Source organism: Anguilla rostrata, chromosome 12, assembly GCF_018555375.3.
Source record: "Anguilla rostrata isolate EN2019 chromosome 12, ASM1855537v3, whole genome shotgun sequence".
NCBI lineage: Eukaryota > Metazoa > Chordata > Actinopteri > Anguilliformes > Anguillidae > Anguilla > Anguilla rostrata.
Genome location: NC_057944.1, coordinates 26,467,686 through 26,490,730, shown reverse-complemented (window position 1 = coordinate 26,490,730; position 23,045 = coordinate 26,467,686). Strand labels below are relative to the sequence as shown.

Below are 23,045 nucleotides of genomic sequence, written 5' to 3'. Positions count from 1 at the left end.
CAATCAAAATTACAACTGTGGTATTAAAATGGGTAAAATCTGACCCATCTAGACATATGTTACATATAAAAAAGTCACTTTTTAAGTCCCTAACACCAAATTATATATTGGGTTTAAATTACAAATTTAAATTGAGTGAAAAGCTCAAAAGCAGATTTTATGTCTTGGGACACTGCATATCTGGCATCATCCTGATTATGTTCTTAGTTTGTATTCTGCCTTGTCTCTCTCATAATAAGGGGTTGAGAACCATGATATATTGTCATTTTATGACATGACGACATCATAGCTTTGCGCTTCTCTCTCGTTGGGGCCCTTCTCATCTGAGCTCTCTTAATCATGGTCAGGATCATACTCAATATCATCCAGTGTCAGGCACTTCCTCCTCACATTTAGCCAGCTCTCTCCCCTTCCGTTTCATTGTCATGACCAAAGATATGATGAACAGCCTTGTGGGCTGTGAATCAATTTAGCATGTTGAAATGTATAGATGCTGCTGCAGAATTAAATGTGGACAAGACCTCGAACACTAAATAAATCTCTAATGTTGTTCATGCCAGGCCCCAGTGAGATGATTGGCTGTGAGAAAAAAATAGTTCCCCTGATAGGCTACTGTACATAATATTAAGAAGGTGTGGTGACGTGGTATTCTCTTCAGGACTACATGTGCCAAGGGTGTAATTTACAGAAGGTGGGGTGGGGGGATAGGGGGTTGCTATTTATCTACTCAGCGATCACTTATAGACCTTATCCTTCAGATGTTTTTGGAGAAAACTGTAGGACTGTAAGAATTTCATATTTGCCTTGAATTTCATATTTTGGCACAAGTACTCATGGTTGGGGTGATGTTCAATTGTTTCTCAATACTGACTAACAGCAACATTCAGCAAATTAGATTATTAATACAATTCTGCTAAGATCATTTCCAGTGAATGCAATGAATTTTTTATTTATTTGTGTGTACAAACACATCAGAGTTGTCCATTTAAATGTGATAACTCATGCAACTTCAAATAATATCTCACAACAATCACAGCTCCCTGAATTGTATTGCAGAAATAAAAAAACACTAAATTTGACAGCTATGAAGCAGGAGTGAGACAGAGAGTACACAATAACACAACATATAATGAAAGGCAGACCAAGGCCTTATTGTTTGCAAGACAATGCAACTATGCTTTGAACATTTCTCACTGTGGTAAAATTTCAAAGAGGACAGTATTTTCCCATGAAAATTAAATATAAAAATGAAAAAGTAATAAATATCATTCAGTAACTGGATCCTTTTACTAAAGGTAAAATATATGGTGAAACTCACATTCAGTGTGGTAATATCCAAGAGGAATACGAAGCAGTGTTGGTTTCTGAAATGTAGTTAGCAAATGTTGCAATATTTTTTTTTCCCCAATCACAAACATGAACAGTCATTTGCATCTGTACCACCATTTTCACGACATGTGGTTTTCCAAATGAAAAATGAGTTCAAAAATCAGTTCAGGTTGGTGCCTCTTCCCTGAGCTGTGAGCATTCCTAAGGCCTTCAACGCCCTCTACGGGTCAAACAGAGCATTTCAGGCTTACAGACACTGCTGAAACTGCCCCTGAAATTGGGTGTCACTGCCTGACCACTGCGTTTAGTTAAATTTGAACTGCAATATAATGCCATTTTAATTACTATGAAGGTTGTCTTCCTATGGCAACTAAAAATAAATTGGGGGGAAAAAGTCATTTTTAGCACTTGACTAAAGTGAAATTCAATTCAAATACAATGTTACAATTCACAATAATCAATGACAGTGTGTTTTCCCTTTTATCCTCTTTTAACTTCATCATATTTTAACAGATGTGTGAACAGATAATGCGTTATGAAAAGATGAGCCTTGACATATTGTTTCACCACAGAATTAACCAGAGTTGAAAAACTCAGCTAAACAAACTTGCACTAGAACTAGAATTTATTGCACTTCATTTATTAAGGAATTTTAAAATAAAAAAAATGATTCCAGCGGCAGTTAATATGAAAACGGATTAACTGCCGATGTGTTTTAATCTAAAGTTACAATTAATTTAGATGTTACACAGACACACGCACATCCATATTTAAAAAATGCATAAAATAAGGGCACATACACCATTTTTCATTGTAATGCTTAGTTTGAAGTTAATTTTGGGATGATAAATATCAATACTATCTGATCCCCAGCCTGTCCTACAGTGTATAACCAGCATTCATAAATGTTAATAACTATTCATGCACAGCATATGCACCAAGAGAGCGGAAGTTCATGTGGAACTTCAGTTCAGCCGTCTCCTTTGAGTTCAGCTCAGTGTCACATCAGAGAAATGAAATCTTCTGAACACAATGTTTTGTGATTACTATATGTTGCAGTGAGTTATAACCACAGTGAAAGATAAATATGAACAACTATTAAGAAACAAATTGTCTGGTTTAAGTGGTTACAATGAAACACTTATGAACTTAAATCAATAAACCCACTGATCAATATTTATGCCCTTATCTATTTATTCTATTTGGGATAATTTTTATACTGCCCTCACAGTACCACGACTGACTGACCCATAATTACCAACTAAAATATGAGTACACATATTTAAAAACAGACCTCCCTCTAACTGGGGGCAAGGCAGGAGCTGTGAAACACACTGCAATTAGTCCCAATTTCATTTCTTTCTAAACACAGTTTAACAAAAAGGCAGTTTATGTCGAAGGCAACCTTGTTACCTTGAGCTATACGAATCAGTCCAGAACAGCCATTTTATGGATGCAGGCTCCTTCTGCAGAGTGCGGTTCTGTTCACAATGATGCCGACAGAGTACGATGGGACCCACAGCCAGCGAATACTAACAACTTCAGCAAAAATCTTCCAAATCTTGCCAACCTAGTGCTCATCTCGTCTCACAGCACAAATCAGAGGACACAGCGTTAGAAACCGCATGAACACACAGATGTGTTTAACTCACAGATGAAACTCTTGGCTGTGTGGCGCTTAATGCTCACCTGTAATTTCAAAGGATATGCAGAATAAAAGGTGCGTGAGGGCGGACCTGCTGGGGGGCCCTGGGACACTAATAACACTAAACCACAGCCGTGTCACTCTGCACCACCACCGCCGCCAACCAAATGTACTGAGACCATTAAAACAAATAATAATAAAGTAAAATGAAATAAAAGACATAAATCAGTCACTTGACACCAGGTCAGAAGAGAAGCGATTCTCCGTCTGCCGTGTTCTTGGGGTTTGGCGAGAGACGTGCCGTCCTTGCAGGGCTGCTAAGGAGATGGTCAGCGGCGGTTTGGATGTCAGGACGTCAGCTCCAGGGCGAGATGCCCCCTCAGGCCTGACAGCCCCAAAGGAGTCTCAGATACGGAAGCTCTCCCCCTTGCCGTCGATGTGTCGAAGGCGTAAGTAGACGTCCGTCCCCACGCCCTGCAGTGATTGGATGGTGAGGGAACCGCCCAGGTACTCTGCATAGGCCCGAGACGTGGGCAGACCAAAGCCGAACCTGAGGGGGGACGGACGGACACAGGGGAGACCAAACCACTGAGCGACAGCGTCTTCTTAAAAGCCAACCCAAAAACCATCAATAGGTACACTCAGAATAACAGACTTGTGACTTGTGTGAGCTAAATTTCAGGTTATCTAATTTGATATTGTGCAGTACTTATCCTTGTGCTGTTTAAATATTATTATTATTATTATTATTATTATTATTATTATTAATAATAATAATAATAACACTGAAACACTACTGCACGGACAGTGTGTGTGCCTGATTGAGCCCTGCTGCTGTAAGAGCACTGGAAACAGCAGGTGGCGCTAGCGCTCGTACCCGTGCATGGGGCCCGACTGCAGCCCGCTGTTGGTCATGGTGTTGAAGAGGTTGCTGACGCGGGGGTCCTGGGTGCTCTCCTCCGCAGTGCTGAAGTGGTAGTCCATCACCTTGTCCAGGATGGCGTGGGGCACCCCTCCGCCCCGGTCAGAGATCCTGCAGAGACAGTGCATATCTCAGATTACAACATTATAACCTACTAAGTAATAATACTAGAATTATAGCTTTATAATATCAACACAAATGTAACGGCATGAAGGATCTTTTATTGAAACGTCCATCCACTACAGCCATCCACTGACCATGAGGCATTGTACTGGTGGTGGAGCCGCAAACATAATAGAATAAATGGGATTCAAGGTTCTGTTTTTCCACATGTAGTTAGAATGTTCAAACTATTTCAACAGACTGCGTGTCAATCTCACATGCATTATGCACGCAAGCACTGCAATTTCTTAGAAAAGCCTAAGTTTGAGCACAGAGCTAAAACATAAAGAGTTTAAATGAGCTTATGTTCACGCCTCCGTTCTGTTTGCATGGGGCACGTACCGAATGACAAAGTCCGTTTCATTGTTGGCGATGGTCACCACCACATCAGGCACATTGTAGGGGGTCTCCAGGTGGCTCTCCATGGTAGCCCTAAGAGCGCACGGCACACGCAGGTTATTAAAAACACTTCATCTCCCCACCGGGTTCAATCCACACCGCTGGCTCAACATATGCCCTGCATTAGGGTTTTACTGGAATCATAATCCACGTTTGAGACCACAGCAGGTCCCTAAATAACAGCTAAAAATGGACACTGCCCACTAAAATAAGTAGCTGACATCTGCGTTTTCTTCTCTGTAAAATATTTTTCCTTCAGAGGCATACAACTGGCTGGGATTGGGTTAAATCTGAAGTGGCATTTAAAGGTGCAGACGCATCCTCAGGTGTCTCCCTTAGCGCACGGCGATGACTGACAGGACCGCAGCGAGCCGACCGAGCGCCTCACCTCATGGCGTTCTTCAGCAGCTCCGGGAGGATGTAGTCCAGCGGCATGGGGATGAAGGGGAAGCGCGCCGCCACGTGGCCGTTGATGCGCACCAGCGGGGAGTTACCGTACTGGTGCTCACAGAGACGCCTGCCACGCACAGGACAGAGCCGTGAGGACATGCTCGCTCGCTCGCTCGCTCGCTCACTCACTCACTCACTCACTCACTCACTCACTCACTCACTCACTCACTCACTCACTCACTCACTCACTCACTCACTCACTCACTCACTCACTCACTCACTCACTCACTCACTCACTCACTCACTCACTCACTCACTCACTCACTCACTCACTCACTCACTCACTCACTCACTCACTCACTCACTCACTCACTCACTCACTCACTCACTCACGTGCTCTCTCAGCTTCACTCTCTCACATAGACACACACTCTCACACATACTGACTCGTTCACATGCTATCTCACTTTCACTCACACACTCCTCTCTCTCTCTCTCCCTCTCTCATACATATATTCTCTCACAAACACACTCACACACACTCTCACACTGCTCCTCACACACACACCATCTCTGTCACACACACCCTCACTTTCACATGCACAGAGTATAGACAGGGACATTTTCACTCCAGGCTTGCAGTAGTTTTAACCTCAGTCAAAGTAGACACTCAAAAGTAATAATCCAAGATGCGAAAGAAAAACCGTCTCCCAACGCTATTGAATGCCACTTAACACGAGCTGCGAAATTTATTTAGTCTTTCCTGAGATTGAAGACAGAAAATAGAGGATAACCCCTCGTCTCTATCTGCATAAAAAAACGGACATGACAAGTTCACCATCAGAGGTACCCCCGACAGAAAACCCCACAGAAGCAGCCTATTCAAAATGAAAGAACGGTCTCATACACAGAAAATGGCACACAAGTTGTGATCATTTTGTTTATCTCCCATCAGCATGTATGAAGCGATGCATTGTGACACTGAATTAGTAGGATTGGGAATATATTCTTTTCTTACCTAATAAAGAACGTATTTAACAGAGCGGGGCCCAGGTGGAAGCTTTGTTCTGCGATAAGCCCTGTATGCGACGTGATCTTTTAAAACTCAAACCACATTTCACAGCTTGCCAAGACCATGCAAAGCCATTACTAAGTTAATGGGGAAACCGGCATGTTAGTAAAGCACTGGTTTGACGTGCATTTGTTATAAAGTGCAGTTGGCAAGATCATCTGTAAGGTGAGTACTTGTTTTTGATTGGTACAGCATAGAGGAGTCTGAGCTTGCAATGATGACAAATATAGTTTTTTTTAAGACGATAGAGCATGGCTAAGACACTCTATAGGAAATTAAATGCATAAACTGTTAAATTCATAACCATTCAATTCATAGGTATTTCAGAATTTAAAGATTGTCAGTGAAGGGGGCACCAACAAAGGTAGTATACAATTAATATCAGGAAGTATCACACAATAAAAAAAACATTTAAATCTGCAGAACCAGGGGAATACATACTTTACACACAAATAAGCTGAATACCTGTCTGATTAAATGATAACACCGGTAATTTTCATTTTGTCAGTATCGTAAAAATATCCTATGAAAAGATCAAAACTGATAATGTCTTAGTCCAACTCTTAATGAACATACCCTACAAACAATTATTTGTCCATCTAGCCAACTGCAATATACCAGAAGTAACAGAACTCTATTGTCCAAAAAAAGTATTAAAGCAAAGAGACAAACTGTTGCTTTGGTCAGCATAATTCACCATTACAAAGAACCTACTTAATAAAGTGACAATGGTACTTACTAAAGCTGTTTGTCACAGAACTGAAATATCGAAAATAGTTCCCAGTGAATTTGGTTAAAATTACACCGGCCATTTTTTTTGTGATAGTAGGTTACATTTTCTGAAAATATAAATATATCTTTCTGAGCTGTATTGAATGAGTTCAGCATACAACTGAAATGAATGGCTTTCCAGATTAAACCCTAAAGGGGGCAGGAAAACTTAAAAAAGTACTGAGAGCTGGACGGAAACATTTTCAGCTTTGGTATTTTCATAGGTTATGCTGATACTGAAAAAATGACCGGTGTTATCCTTCAAACATACTTTGTTCAAGAATTGTGCATGTAAAGTAAGTACTCAAGTGGCTCACAATTTGGTTGCGTGCATGTAAAGCTGGGACTCAAGTGACTCAAGAATCATTTTGTGCATGTAAAGCAAGTACTCAAATGACTCAAAATTCTGTTTGGGCAGCGGGCGGCAAATATTTGCCTAATTGTGGACAGTGCGCTCACCACACAAAGCGCTCCTTAAGGAGCCCTTAGCAGGACAGCAGGATCTGCGGCTCACAAAGCTAACGGCACGTCAGCACAAAATCAGAGCTCAGAACTTCAGAACATTCAAACCTGCAGAACAACCAAGAATCTGGTGGGACACTCACCGGGCGAAAACCACCCATTTCTCGATGATCTTTTTTGGGGAAAGGCGTCTGCAGATTATTCCCACAAAGTCAGGCTGTAACAGACGACAAACGTGTGGTTGAACACAGGGAAGGGAGGCAGGTTACTGAGGCCTCTCTCCTGCACCCTGACATGAAGAATTAAGTCTTATTCATCATTAAATGCTGCAGGCCCAACTCCCAAATGTCCTCACTCTGAATTAAATGACAGCCACCAGTGATTTAAATGATACAAAAGGCCCCAAACAGAGGCATATGAACATTATTATATAGTTTCCAAGATGCTCTTTATGTTGTCACTGGACAGGGTATGGAGAGGAAACAATGAGTAAATCATTTAAAATACCATGCTCCCTCTCCTATGAGCTCTGTGCAGAACAGCCAATGATCAACATTACAGCCAGTTGGCCAAATGGCTGGTGCAATACCAGACAAAATGAAAATGCAAGTCAAATAAACTCCTGCCTTGTTAGATCTAGAGACTTCATTTAAAAAGACCAAATTTGCCATACAGAATTCCGAACATTTAGATTTTTTATATTGTTAAATTAAATTAAAGCCCAATGTGAGGCTGAACATGTTCAATGCTCACCCTAATTTGGAATGCCCAATTAATTATTTTCCATTTGCAACAGCGTTTATGAGTGATCCTCACTGTAGATCCAAGAGTTGTAGAGTGTAGATCCGTGCTCCTCCGTGAATATCCCATAACCTGGGAGATGCAATCACCAACTGTGTGCTATCCTATGGAGGCACCATGCCACTGGCGTGGTTTGGATTCGATTAAATACCATGGGGCTCCTTCGTGCACCACAGTGTGGTGCCTTAACCAAATGAGCCACCAAGCAGCCAAACGATTTTTTTAAACATGCCTGAATGAGCATGAGCTTCTGAGAACATTTCATTTGACGTGAAAATTCTGTCAGTACACCAATCTGCATACTCATCTCCTGCAAATTTACATACATTAAGTCAATGCACAAAAAATAGTTGCTGCAACAAATCAAATTGCAGTAAATGAGGTTTTTCATAACCCTACAATGACAGCCATGACAGGGCTCCAGCCGTACTGCACCAGCACAATCACAACACATGGTGGTAATACATTGCTCCGGATACAATCCCATTTAAAAACTCAGTTTCTTGCAGAGATTTCAAATTTGCAACAGTGTACACGCCTCTCATTTAGAACTCATATGCGTATCCCCTGTGGGGCTTCTATCTTAAACTGGTAGATGGTTTGTATTTTTGTGACTGTAGTGTCTACTAGCTATATTAACTGATTTGCAGTTTTAAGTTATTATGAGAAAGTTTACAGCACTGCCCTGCATTCCAAAAAGACCTTACAATACAGGCTTTTGGTCATAATCGGTTATGTATGTACAAATACACTCACAGAATCAACCTGCAAAAGTTAACATCAATTGGTCACATGGACCACTATAACAGGTCAATTCTAAGAACTTCAAAAGCAGTGGATACATTTTTCCCCAAACGCTAGGTAGACAGCGCTGTACAAGACTGCAGGCTTCAACGTAAAACCCAATATTGAAACTCTGGCTGCGTATTAGTTTGCTTCACTTTGGTTGCCAGTGTTTGGGTCCAGACGACGCTGCTTGGACCGATATTAATTTAAAGCTACAGCTAAGTGAAGTGAAGCACTGTGACAGGTGTAACAGGAACACAGGCAGACATATACCGCCCTCCATTGAGGTTACGGGAACACTGTGACCCGCTGAAGCAACAAATGGGTACATAATCGTTCAGACCTGATACCTGATCCCCCCCACACCCCCTGCCGCCACACTTGCCTGAAATATACACACAGGAGGAACAATACACAAGCTGTCAATGTCTATTATGTCCATCAGAAACATACAATAAAAACGTACTGAGACAGTGACATAATTTTTGTTGTTTTAGCTCTGTAATCCAGCACATTGGATTTGAAATAAAACAATGAATATGAGGTTAAAGTCCAGACTCTCAGTTGCATTCACATCAGGTGATCCGTGCAGGAATTACAGCCCTTTTTATACATAGTCTCCTATTTTAGGGGAGCAAAAGAAAATGGACAAGAACAGCATGGCCAGATTAAAACTCTATAACTCTAGAACAGTCTCATGGACATAAAATGAGTATTAAACTGATGGAAAGAGAAAAGCATGGAAGCAGAAAGGAACTGCTCATGACCCAAAGCACACCCCCTCATCTGTGAAACATGGTGGAGGTAGTGTCATGGCTTGGGCATGTATGGCTGCCACTGGAACTGGCTCACTAGTCTTTATTGATGATGTGTCCGCTGACAGCAACAGCAGGATTTTGAAATGTACACCGCCAGGTGTACATTTGAAATGTACATGCGCCAGGACAATGAACCCAAACATAATCCCAAAGCAAACAAGTATATCAGGGGCAGAAAATTAGAATGTTCATTGTTCAATTTCAAATTCAGTGTGCTGGAGTACAGACCCAAAACAACAAAAATTAAGTCACTGTCCCAATGCCTTTGCATTTAACTGTATAAAACACTACTGTAAAATCAGCAATGTTATGTGTGACACATGTAGCTGTATATTAGAGACATACATTTCCCTCATGTAACGTATTAAAAGCATGTATTGTAGCTGCAGGTTTATCTTATGTAACATTAAAAGTGTGTATTATAGATGCAGGTTTTCCTAACGTGACATGATAAAAGTGTGTATCACAGACGCAGGTGTATTAGAGACACACATTGTCATTGTTTGACACATTGAAAGCGTGTATTAGAGGTCCTGCACAATTTCCTTGTTTGACACACTGAAAGCATGTATTCGAGACGTACGTTGTCCTCGTGTAGAGAGAGGTGGTGCGTAGCCAGCATTCGGATACCCAGTCGTGAGGTCAGGGTGGTGTCCAGGAAATTACGGATCAGCGCCTCATCCTGAAACAACAGACACAACAGCTTTCATCAGTTTCCAGTATTCATCAGTACATACTGTCACCTGAATGAATAGAATCTCACATACAGGTTTTTCAAACAGAAGTTCATGTACCAATAGATCCTGCTGATTTAAGGAAAAAGAACCACTGAACTAATAACTGCGACATGGAAATCATTATATAACACTTACTGCACACCACACACTCGTTACTGCACACCTGACCTGGGCTCAGGTGAAACGATTGAACAGCACACCGTTTAATAAATGCTCCCATTCATTTAATTCGGTAAATTATCCACTTTTCAATCCTGCGAGAACTGCACTAACTTTGTTCTGTACAAAGAGGGTCACATGACCCTCTAAAAACCAAAATGATTTGTATTCCATACAGAAACACAAACACTAAGGGTGAAGTATTTTGTAAGAACAACTTGTTGTGTCCCCAGTATTCACACCAACAGTACTTACACTTTCTATTTTCTGCACTGCATTCAGTGGGCATTACCTCTGATATGATGACATCACAATCAGTAGCATCATATTGTGCGAGAAAACACACATACCCAGCAGGAATGCACACATACCTGCAGTAATGCGCACATTCTTAAGACGCGGCCGTTACCTGGATGTGCCTGCGGCTTTCCCGCAAGCCTTGGGCCAGCATGGTGACTACATCCTTGTGATCGTCCAAGAGCTGCTGCACAAGCTTGCTGTACTGAGCTTCAGTCTCACGGTCCTTGATCTGCCCGACAGGAATGATCATTATTAAAATCAGACCACTGAACCTACAAAACTATCAGTCTTTTTCAGTCAGGAGAGTCCAGATTACAGCTTAATATATAAACACACTGAACAACAGAGAACTGGTTTTAGGCTTTAGGATGTCAGTGAATGACTGGGCCTTCCCCAGATTCACAAGCAGCAGGCTGAGAGGGGTGCACTTTGACATTAACTTATTCCCTGTCTTAATTTACCTACAGTTAAAAATAATGGACTAATTAGGATGTAAATTACCTAATAATTCCACATTGTGTCCAGTGAACCATAACTAACCACACTACTAAATGATTGCATTGCAGTGCTGTAGTTGTAGATTAATCATCTCCAGGTTCAACAACATGGCACTCAACGGTCATACTTCAAATTTTCATTGAACATATGAATGTTTCTTTACTTATCCTGTCTACTTTACGCACAACTCCCTAAATTCTACTCTTCTCTGTTATATTCTCTTCAATTATATGGCTCTCTGCTAAAGTCCAGACTACAGTGGACATTTGTCTCTGAGAAATGTAGGCTACAGGCTGGTTATACTCAATGAATTGAAAGACTTGAAAAGATTCTTTTGAAAGATTTTGTTCAAAAGAATAAAAAGGACAAATGTTTTCTGCCAACAAAATCTTAACACAGATTAAATTAATACACAAATTAATACAAGCTACAGGGGAGGCTGATGGTGCAGTTACACCGGTCTCTCTCCAGTTAGTCTGCTCTCTGTTAGGCTGGGACACACCCAGAGTCACTCACCGCTGGAAATTCACTCAGCATGTAGTAGGCCCGAATGTACAGCTCATGCTGAAGGAGAAAGAAACAGGTAAATGTCAAAACACTTATTCTTTTCAGGAGCATCCAGGCCCAGAGCAATCATTCAGTACTGTCAAATCTAACACCACCCTCCATCTTCGAACTAAAACAAATAAAAGTACAATACCGAGAACGCCGTACTGTCTCAGTTTGCCTTTTGGCTATAATCCAGGTTGGAGATTTGCACATTTGGCAGCACTGTATTCCCTTTCACTTGCCAGTTGCCAGTGTTGTTGCAATTAAATGGTGAAAGAAGATTTCATTACAGAGTTGTAGGGTTAACATGTTTTTATATATTTCGTTATTACATTTCGTTTTACAGGTTATATAAAATGATGTATTCTCTCCTATTCAACATTCTGTTATTTTCCATCTGATAAGGGCTGGCTGAATAAACTGTGAGAGTCAGGTGCCAGTATATCACAGGCTGGGGCCTATCCTCTACTCCCACAGGCCTTGGGCGAGAAGCAAACAGGGAGTGCAAGAGCTCGCTGTAGCTGGCTGGTGGGAAAACAAGTTTTACTTTTCCACCCAGCGAGGTGGTTGCCCTTGGTAGCGACATGCACATGGCTGCACAGCCTCTCTGGGAGGGTATAAAGTATCGCTGTAAATAATACTTTTTTTAGTACAGTGTTGACTCTTGGCAGACCTGCTCTTCAAGCAGAAATAAAGACCCGTATGATCGGATCTAGTCTGAAGTGTTTTTTTTACTGGAATGCCTCTTTATTGCAAGTCAAGGGTGGATTTTTTTTCTCTACATCTTTATAGATCACCTTTGTCTCGCCCAATCACATCTCCTATTTCAGTCACTCCCATTTCCAACATTTGAATGCGTGCAAAGGACTACGAAATTGAATACCACTCCCCCTTAAATCACCAAACAGGGTGTGTACTATGAAGCGAGCTTATTGGGTTAGCGAGCCAACTCGAGCTTTCACCCTGGGTTTTCCGTATCACAGTGCGGATTCACTATTAACTGGGGTGTATCATCATGGTAACTTATGCTGCACGGCTAACCTGGTCTGGGGCAGGTTAATGGATTGAAACCTATAAAAGCACTACCCTTTGTCAAATTAATTCCTTGGAAAATGGCATCTGCATTGCTGGGCGAAACCCTGGGTATATTCTTCCTTTGTAGAATACCCCTGGGTTTATTTCATTGCTTTAGTAAAAACATACCTCACATCTGTAGTGATGACACAGAGGTTAAGCCAAGGTAGGACCCTCATAACAAACCATTTCCTGTATTCTCAGCAAAAACACAAAACAGCACACTCACAGGACAGCTGAGAAGCTCTCCATTTCCCATTCAGAGGTTAAACTTCAAGAGTTTGGTCAATTAAGTTCACTGAATGGGACTATAAGCATCACCTGAGCAATATCAAGGGTTTACCAACAAAATTTGGTTTGCATTTTTATTCAATAAATATGTCAATCTCTCAATACACAAGAGAAATTGTGCTGAAATAGCTTTCGCAACTGCTTAATTTTGCCAATTTAATTTTTCGAATATGTTCCCAGCATCATTGGTCAACTACAGGAATAAAACAAATGTGTATTATACACATATAAATGAATCTGTTCATTTCCAAATATGGCATTGGGATTGGGACACGCCCCTGCTTTGCACAGCGCAGGGCCCGCCCCCCATCTGAGACTGAGAGAGGAGAAGGGAACAGAGATTCATGCAGGCTGACAGAGGAAGAGGATCTCAGACGTAGCATAAGAACAGCGGCTTTAGCGTTAGCGTAGGAGCCACGGCGGCGGGGCACTCACCACCTGCAGGATGGTGGGGTTGCAGCCGATGATGAAGGGCAGGCTGCGGAAACCTTTGATGCGGTGAGCGATGCGCACCGGGAGCTCTTTGTGCAGGTACTTGGCACTGCTCTTAAGACACAAAACAGAAGACCAAGGTGGGTGGGAGAGGGGGTGGTTAGGGAAACAGTTAGATATAGCATTTCAAACACAGACTTCCAGGAAACTGTACAAGGTCCCACATTCCCATTTACACTCCCCCAATACTCCAATGGGACCTTGGTTTTCCAGATTACCCATAGTAACTTAAACAGATTATATTCTTTTATGCTATGTAAATACCATGGGATAAGCTCCACAAAATCACTTGTGTTATACCAAAGTGACATGTCCCTTTAAACCATTCCGGTTGAGTACCTTGCTCATGGGTACAATGGCACTGGACTCAAACCTTGGAGTTGCAAGACCAGTTCCATAAACATTATGTTACACTGCCACCCATGATCTCCTACTTTGCGAAACACAAGCTGACAGAGCTACTCAGCAGGTTGTTGTAACTCAGTATCTGATTCTGTAAAAATCTAAGGAACCTGTCTGAAATATGTATTTAGCTGTCTAGAGTACACCAATTATTTTGTCAGAACTGGCACTGTGAACATTCCCAACAAAATCAGACCAGGCAAACAAGAACGCCCGGCTCCACTCACCCTCCTTCGGGGTGCACAGTATGTAAATTCTGGTGCAAATAACAACCAATATTTGACTGGCACATTGCTCATTTCTGATTCCTTCTTGTTTTACATTACAGCACAAATGCAACTGGCCTCCAAGTTCCCAAGTCCATGGAAGAGATAGATGAGCACAGATCACCAATTTGTTCATTTAATTTGTATATTTCAGCTTGCTTACTTTACCATTAAATGGGAACGGCAACATATGGGCAACGTTGGGTCTTTTTGGAGAAATAAATCAATCGAGAAATGTCAATCGAGAAAGATGTACCAAAATGATTACAAAGTTACATTTGTTCGAATTTTCCCAAAATTGGTCTATTTGTTTTGTGTGTGCAGCCACATTGGTTAGCTATTTGACGACATCACATTTTTTTCTGGTCACCTTCCCCTGTTGTGATCATAGATTTACAATGTCTGCAAATTCCTATGATTCTGATGAATTTGACAGTACCTAGACACAAGATAATCTAATTGATTATGCCTACGAGTCAGCTAAACCAATAGACAGAATAGTGGCATAGTCAGAATCTTCTTCCATTTTGCTTAGCCTATATTCAGCCAGAAGAGCTTTAGTGAGGTTTGGCACTGATTGGGTGATTAGGCATGGCTCGCAGTTGGCTTTCCAACTGATCCCACAGTGCTGAAAATTCTTCCACTGTCCTCAACAAAACCATTTCTATATAGACCATGCTGTGTGTTGGTGAAGCACAGAATTGTTTAGAATGGAAGTAAAGGGCCAAGCGCAAACCATGAAAAACTGCCTCAGACCAAGGGGTGTCCAGATACTTCTCCTCATTTCGTGTATGAGCCCATCATATAGGCCAGTGGTTCTCAACCTCGGTCCTGGGGTACTCCTGTGTATGCTGGTTTTCATTCCAACCACAACTGCAATCCCAGAATTTTAACAAGTTGTCAAAATTTCTTAATTACCTTTTTCATGTTTTGCGGGATTATTTACCCTCTTAAATCACAACATGTCAGATATATGAATAATGAAGAATACAATTCCCAGATGCACATTGTGCTATACTGAAAAGGATTACATAGAGGTTTAAACAATTACCTGAACACAAGGCACCTAAAACTAATCATTTGGTAGTAAACGAAGAATTCAAAGGCAAAGCAAATTACAACGAGCCAAAAAACCAGCATACACATGGATGCCCCAGGACTGTGATTGAGAACCACTGATATAGGCCATAATCCTTTCTTATCTAAGCTATTATTGGGTGATACTGATATGACCCTGTTATGATCATGCATCCCCACCACCCTCTTCCACAAAGTTAACTGTCCAAAGCTGTGTAAGCTTTCAACGCATGAATCTGTTGGTCCTAGACCAGAAACAAGATATTTATGGAGATTTTAAAACATCTCTTACTGTACAAGTAACTAGCACCAAATCTGAGATGGATTCAGCTGCAGGCGTGGAGCGCCACAGTTTTAGACAACCTCAGTAGGTCTGAAAATGCCAACAGAACAACTAGTAAGTTATAATTATGGACATACCTACCTAGTTAGCTACTCAATCAGTCAGTCAGAGCTCCTACATTTTTCACGATAACACGCTAGACTAGCTTTCTAGGTAGTTTTGTAAGTTGTCATGTAACGTTAAGTCATACAACATATAGACACAGGTTAAAGTGTGTGTGTGTGTGTGTGAGTGGGTGAAAAAAAATATGTAATTGAAAATCACATTAATGTCTGCCATCTCTCATATATATATATATATATATATATTGTTTTAGACACATGCAACAACACAAAAAGGCAGTGAACTACCCACTATCAGTGCATGCACAACATCCTGCATCTTGTTTCACTGTCCATTTTGTAGTGCAAAAGCATTTTTAAGCCAATGGGACATGCCAAGTTGATAGTTCACCTCAGTGGACACTTCAACAGGGCAGTCGTCCATGAAGGTCAAGTTAGGTTTAGCCTATTTTCATACAAACACCCTTCTGCCCAAAGGTGCATTGACCCAAACAAATGTGTGCACTGCTATGTACACACATTTCTCTTGTGTCAAACTGTTATCTGTCGGACTTCTCCTTTCTGTGAGAAATAAGTCTCCTCAAGGTCATATGTACTATTTTATCAAAACTGCAATGAAGTTTATCTAGATCCAGGCTACCCAAAGTGAGAAGTTTGTGATTTGTATTTATTTATAGATCCCATTATTGTGTCAATTTTATACAGCAGCTTTGGAATTTATAGTGCGTTCATGCCTTTCTTCTTATGCTATATGGCTGCCTATTAGTGTTTGATAGAATCCACTCAAGTCACACCTATCCACTGACCCACTCTCTGGAAAACAACCTCTCCATCTACCACTGTCTCATCACTGCCCTGTTTGCAGGCATGGCTCCGATCTGCTTGGCAATAAAAGTTCAATATCGGCAATGGGAGAATTTCCATTTATCCTTGTTTTGTAAGAGGAATCTTAGAAATTAGTCTATAACTTGGCCAACCGTAGCTCTGTATTTGAAAGATTTCTTCTAGAAAGGCTACATTTTGTGCAATGATCAGAACATAAGATCACATGTCAACGTGACATAAATGATTTAAATAAATGTTTTTATAAAAACAGTTCAACCATGACATTCTGCATTGTTCTTTTTTGTTATTATTAGAATTAATGATTAAACTACAATTCATTAATAGTCCTTACAGCCATTCTGACTTCAATATTTGAGAAATGATATGAACTTCCAGACATTCCTGATAACAGAGGCCCATATAACGTTGTTGCTCATGCAATTTATTCATTTAGCTAATCTTTATTTAGCCAGTCTGAAGGCTTAAGAACAATATTCTTAAAATGTTATTATTTACAAAGTCTGCTTCGCTAATCACTTGTTGGTATTATTGGTCTTTGTGGTATTATCAGTCATTTTCACTGTTAATTGTTGCATTTTGCAATTGTGCACATATACAATATTAGCAATAAACTTCTGAAAAAGAACTATGATGAAGAATAACAATACTACATACTATAGCAAACGGGGGAGAGACAAATGACAAATTCAGCATCTAAAACTGTTGGTCTAAAACTCATCTGCAATCTGCGCATGCATTGTCCAAAACTGCAGGTCTAGAACAGCAGTAGTCTAGAACTTTGGTTGTCTTAAACAGCGGCACTGCACACCTGCAGTTGGATCCTACAGGCGCTAATTTTATCAAAGATGACCAAGGGAACACTGGGTTGATGGTCCTTTCCTGAATATGTTTTGTGTGTGTGCAGAGAGAACTAAATCCTGTCCAGGAAATGTCCAGCTGGCACAGCATTTAAGTGTCTTTGTTTATGATTGACTAAAACAGTGCATGAACATTCAGGGAAATGGCTGTTGACAATGTCCATTTGTGATTAACAGGAATGGCAAACCTGGCAGGTCTTCTGAGTGGAGTGCTTTAGATCTACCGAATACACAGCTCTTCACTCTCCCTGTCAGTAAGGATGAAAACACTAGAGCGCTGTAAAGCTGAATTTCTCTACAGTTAAACCAATAGTCGGTTTGTAACTAGTTTTGTGAGCCACTGCAGTTGGGAAGCAAAATTAGTTTACTGAAATTAACTGCAACACTAAATGACTGTTTTACAACTGTACACACACACACGTTCAGCTAATAATTCCACAGATTGTATTTCTCAGGAGCAATTTCCCTGCTCATTGCTCAGAGAAAAGCAGTCTTCTGGCCCCTAAACCCAAAAAAAAGGGTTTCAATAGATGTCTGTCCTCCCCACGGCCAGTGTCCCATGTTCATTTTCATTACTTTCAGGAATTAAGCTAATTTGTACCATTTTTCCAATCAACTATCATTGCTTGTATTTGTATTAAAATCTCAGCTATAGAAAAAGTAGGCCTAATAAAAAGCACACCCAAAAAGGTGTTGATTAACAGCCCATTATATCAGATTTTTAAAAATGAAAATCACACGCTTCTCTCCATGCAATTAAAAAGCTTTTTTTTTATTTGAAAGTCACAGACATGTTTCAGCAGCATGCCTTTATCAGGATGTAGTCCACATAGGCATACTGTTAAACTTTTAAATTGCTTCTTCAATACTTTTTTTTTTTTTAGCTAAAATCAGCATGACAGAGAAAGAAAATACACAACAGCAGCAAGGTGCAAAGAACACTACACTTTAGAGCAGGATGGAACATAACTCATTAAGCTGTACATCCACATCTTAAGAAAATCCATCAGCGGTGATGTACCATGACAAACAGAAGTAAGATTAATGGAAACTAATAACAGGGCAACAAGGCAGAAATGATAAAATGGATTTTCCACATTCCACAAAAAGCTATTGTAAAGCTATCGCACATGTATATCTTGAATGTGATGGGTCTTTCAATGTTAATAAATGGTACTATTGGTCCCATATTGCTGTTGATCCAAAAGAGAAACACTAGGCTTCCATCCTCTGTTATCTGTAAGTTTAGTGCAGTTCAGCCATAGTGCACTGCACATTATTTACCAACAAACCTGGAGGGACTCCTTCCTAAAGTCAAATTTTACGTCGGCATCCCAACTTTACGAAATGCCGAATAAAATAATCAAAAAAACTAAAAAAACACTTATGTAATAGACATCACTATTGTCCTTTAGCCCAAGTCCACACACCATATTATAAAATACAAAGGAATAATTACCAGGATGTGATGTCCATCAGCTGACTTCCCAGAATACAGCATGGAGAATGGGGTAAGTCTCACAGAGGCCTGAGGAGGCAACAAAAGGCATAAGACATGTGATCCAGGGCTTAAAGATCTTGCAAGTTCATGTTTCTTTTCGTGACACAAAGCTTTGCTGTTGGAGGAGAACAGACGGAGAGACATTAAACGCTATCTCCTCCACATGTTATAATAGAACAGCAATTATCATATTTTCTTTAGCTTATTGTGAGCAGATATAGAATTTACTGTCTGTATTGTGGCAATACTGCTATTTGTTGTCACCATGTTATATACGGTATTGTACATCCACTCCTAAGTGCAATGCTACCCATGCTTATTGATGCTTGCATTCCAACTATCCATGGGTGTTCATCATTACAGTGTGCATAAAGTGTTTTCAGCTGGAAGTCTTCTTCTGGCATTAAACAGTCGGTCCGTCATCTAGTCAGCAAGGTGGCTAATGTTAAACTCGGCCAAAATGCCGCACGTGGAATGGTGTGAAGCGTGGGTATGTTTTATTTGTAGTTGTATAAAGACGGAAATATAAATTACATTCCCACAAAGATTATACAGATGCAAAAGCAATAGTTAAAATGTTTAATTCGTAGTTACCCAGCAAGGCAAGGTAATGACTCAGACGTTTTCAGGAGTCCGAAGCGAGATTTGAACCTCAGCTGTCACACATGCAAATGCGCTACCCAGTGAGCTAGTAGGGAAGTAGACGTGGGAGTAACAAAATTTTTCTGTTTTAAATAAGTGCACTTCTATATATGTCATTTTGTGTGTGCATTTGATGAGTCGTTATCAAGGTAGCTGACATTACACTCAGTGAAACTGCTGAAAGCGGAACTCACAAAAGCATGTGTGTATTTTATTATTTTAGTGGATATCAATTTCACAGTCATTATCTCGCGCCAGTTTCTATACGACCGGTAACGTGACCTACTAGACCAAAGTGCAATGCTAATTATATAATTTAATTTGACAGCCGTCTGTACTGTTATACAGTCGGTCTGTCGTGTCGTTAGTAAGGTGGCAACTTGGCTGGGTGGCATACCTGCCATCCCAATATGCCTCTTTGTGCTGCTTACTACTGTACTACTTGTTCAATCTTGACCTTGAGTGTTGTCTTAAGGTAAATCCAGTACGGTGTGTCAGCTGTTTTTCTTATAAAATCTGATTCAGATATTCATTATATAATACAATGGTTGGCCTACTGTGGCCTACCATGATGGGTAGGCCTACTATTTTCAAGTTGCATTCTGAATTAATCTTGAACCGTAAACATTGGATATTGTAATATTTGGAGATTTCCATTATGGGCTACACAAACTATATACAGTAAAGTGGGCTCTAATCTAGCCACTGCTGATTCGATGCAAGGCTTAAAACACTTTTATCTAGGGACTTCCTGAAATGTCTATGGATAAAATGAATTGGGAAATTTACTTCCGGAACCAGGGCCAGAAAAAAGTAGGCGGTAACATTTCAGCTCAATTGGCTACTTTGATCAGATTTTCTTATTGGGAGATGTACCTAAATAGGGATTTGTGAACATGTAAATCGGCAGGAAAAAGTAGGAGGGAGGAAGTAAAAACGCAAAATCGCACAAGTTTTGGGCTTTATTGTGTGGATGTGTTGTTTTTTAATTATGTCTGTTTACATGAGGTCATATGATACAGACGTTAATGTTCGTCTGGGCTGAGTCTATGGCCACTGTGGTTATTTATGTAAAAAACCATGAAGCTGTATGTACAATGGAGGCGGTAAATCGGGGCCTGTAAAACCGGGTAGGTATCTGTTAGAATAACGCACAATGGGGTAAGAATATGCCTATGCACGACATGTGTATGGGGTGAACATGGTTACACAGTCGTGATATATGGAACAATTTGGGGTGTTTTCTAGTTTTACACCGTTGCAAAAAACATAACCCTGTAGGTATCCTAACAAACATTCCACAGAAAATGCATACTGATGTCCAAGAATCTCTCATTTATTTATTTAATGAGATAACCAAGTTAGTGTTATCTTTTATTACATACTGAAATGCCACAATGGGTGACTGTACCATTTCCTCGTTAAATAGACTAGCTAACTGAAAAACGTAAACATTTCCTGTTCCGATTTCGCTGATACACAGCAGCCAAAATGATAAATGGAACTATAATGTGAACCATTAACTGCGTTTATCATCTATCGAACCAAAATTTGACAAGCAAACAAAGTGAAATAAATTCACTGCTGACAGTGTTTAAATATAGACTATATTCCCGGAACGCCAGGATCTCCGGTTGAGTTCCTGTATTCGCACTGCTTGTAGCCAAGATAGCTCAATCACGTGTAATCACGGAAAACGTGCTAACTATACAGCATGCCTTTACTTGCTCTTTACTTTCACTTTCGGAAAGATTGTATGTTGGTCAACAAGCAAAACACAACGATGTATTTCACTGAGCTGGTCTCATTATGAACTTTAATTCCATGGTTACGTTAGCGAAGATGGCAAACTTCTACTACTAGGCTACAGCGGAGAGAGCGGAGTTGAATTACTGATGCTAACATAACGTTACGTTAGCACGCTAACGTTTAATCCAAGTGCTAGCTAACTAGCAAGCTAACATTGCGCTGTGCAGTGTGCAAACGTGCGCTGTGCAGTGTGCGTAGACCTAGTCCATCTATAAATGGTTTATTCAGGTAGCTAATGTTTAATTTCTAATTAACGTAGCCACTTGACAGTGAATATTATCTCGCCAACGTTAGCGCACAGGACAACGAAAATAAAATAAGGATTCAGCTAGACCTGATGCGACAGCTAGCGCTAACTAAGCAGGCTAGCATCACGACTCACCTTCTCCGCCGATGTATCTATTGCTGACTGGTTGTAAAAGGAGGTCACAGCTTTAGATCTCTCCCTGGCCAGTTCAGAATATCCATGTATGGAGGACGTGGACCGAAGTCTTTGATTAGCCCCGAAGCTCATCAAGAACTGCTTGTTGGTTATTTTATTAGCAGATGATGGAAAAATGCTCGTCGCCCCAGGACGAGCGAGTCGCAGGGTACCGCAGCTTAGCATCTCTAACGCCGTGTCTGCCGCTCTCCGCCGCATTTTCAGATCCTGGAGACTGTCGTAACACGGCTCTTGGATTCGGTAATTTTTCGATTTATTTTCTCCTGTATTGCATTTCCTTCAGTTTCCCATTCCCGAATCTGGAGATGGCATCTGCTGGCAAGTGCACAGGAAGCTGACCTTCACCATTTTCTTGCTAACTCAGATTAGCTCCAAGCACAAAGCCACTGACGACTCGCGTAGCTACAGTGGGTGTTCCCTCTCCAACCAGATGGGACAAGACTGAGGGCAGATACCCTACCCAGCCAGTAGCCTAATGACTGACCATTGCTATGTCGATTTGGCTTTAATCCACCTCTTACCTAAGCAGAGGAAGTGTGCTAAAATTGTGCGCACACTCCTCTTACCTAAGAAGAGGACGTGTGCTAGCGATGCGCACACTCCTGAATCCAAGCGCTTTTTTTCAAATAGGCATACAGTAACTGGGAACACAAAGATTAGTAGTCAAGGCAACAGGGATGCATCTGATAGTTCTTAAATTTTGCATCATTAAGTGATGTAGCTAATATTAGGCTACCAAGGCTTTAACAATCATTCCTGTTGTTGGGGGCAGTTGCAGGAGAGATTAGATAAACCTGCAGAATAATCAGCGGTTTATTTGCCAGTGTTCATCAATATTAATACAAGCTGTTTCATTTATTTGGGCCTATTATTGCTTTAAATTGATAATTGATTATTTATATTAGAAGTTTTTTTCAAAGCAATATATATTTTAAATGTAATACTAATAAATGTAAAACATCAGGAGGTCATCAGTTAACTTTGCTAACTAAACGGAAAGAATAAGGCATACAGAGTCTGGTGAGTGTCCTCAAAAATTTGGAAGTAATGGGTGGTCTAATAACTGGAAAATGTTATCTAGCAATTTAACTGTAATCACGCTATCCAAGCTCCATTACATCATACAATGGTCTTGCAGGAC

The 23,045-nt window shown here is 40.6% G+C and overlaps 1 protein-coding gene across 1 annotated transcript; it reads right to left on the bottom strand.

Moving 5' to 3' along the window:
• Positions 1-922: 922 nt before the first annotated feature.
• Positions 923-22,501, bottom strand: LOC135235959 (branched-chain alpha-ketoacid dehydrogenase kinase-like). The gene is made up of 11 exons (XM_064302055.1): positions 21,845-22,501; positions 18,970-19,038; positions 13,601-13,711; positions 11,768-11,815; positions 10,863-10,982; positions 10,141-10,239; positions 7,296-7,369; positions 4,846-4,974; positions 4,401-4,490; positions 3,852-4,007; positions 923-3,524 (listed from the first exon to the last, which is right to left on the bottom strand). Exons 1-11 carry the CDS (start codon positions 22,100-22,102, stop codon positions 3,380-3,382), a joined length of 1,299 nt encoding a protein of 432 aa, XP_064158125.1. The 5' UTR covers positions 22,103-22,501; the 3' UTR covers positions 923-3,379.
• Positions 22,502-23,045: the final 544 nt, after the last annotated feature.

Bases quoted from the DNA above. Each gene is read 5' to 3' on its own strand.
- LOC135235959 (XM_064302055.1), bottom strand. From the start codon at position 22,102: ATGCGGCGGAGAGCGGCAGACACGGCGTTAGAGATGCTAAGCTGCGGT. The intron at 4,975-7,295 runs GTGAGTGTCCCA...TGTGCGTGGCAG, and splicing joins AAATGGGTGGTTTTCGCCCG to GCGTCTCTGTGAGCACCAGT. The intron at 4,491-4,845 runs GTGAGGCGCTCG...GTGCGCTCTTAG, and splicing joins CTGCTGAAGAACGCCATGAG to GGCTACCATGGAGAGCCACC.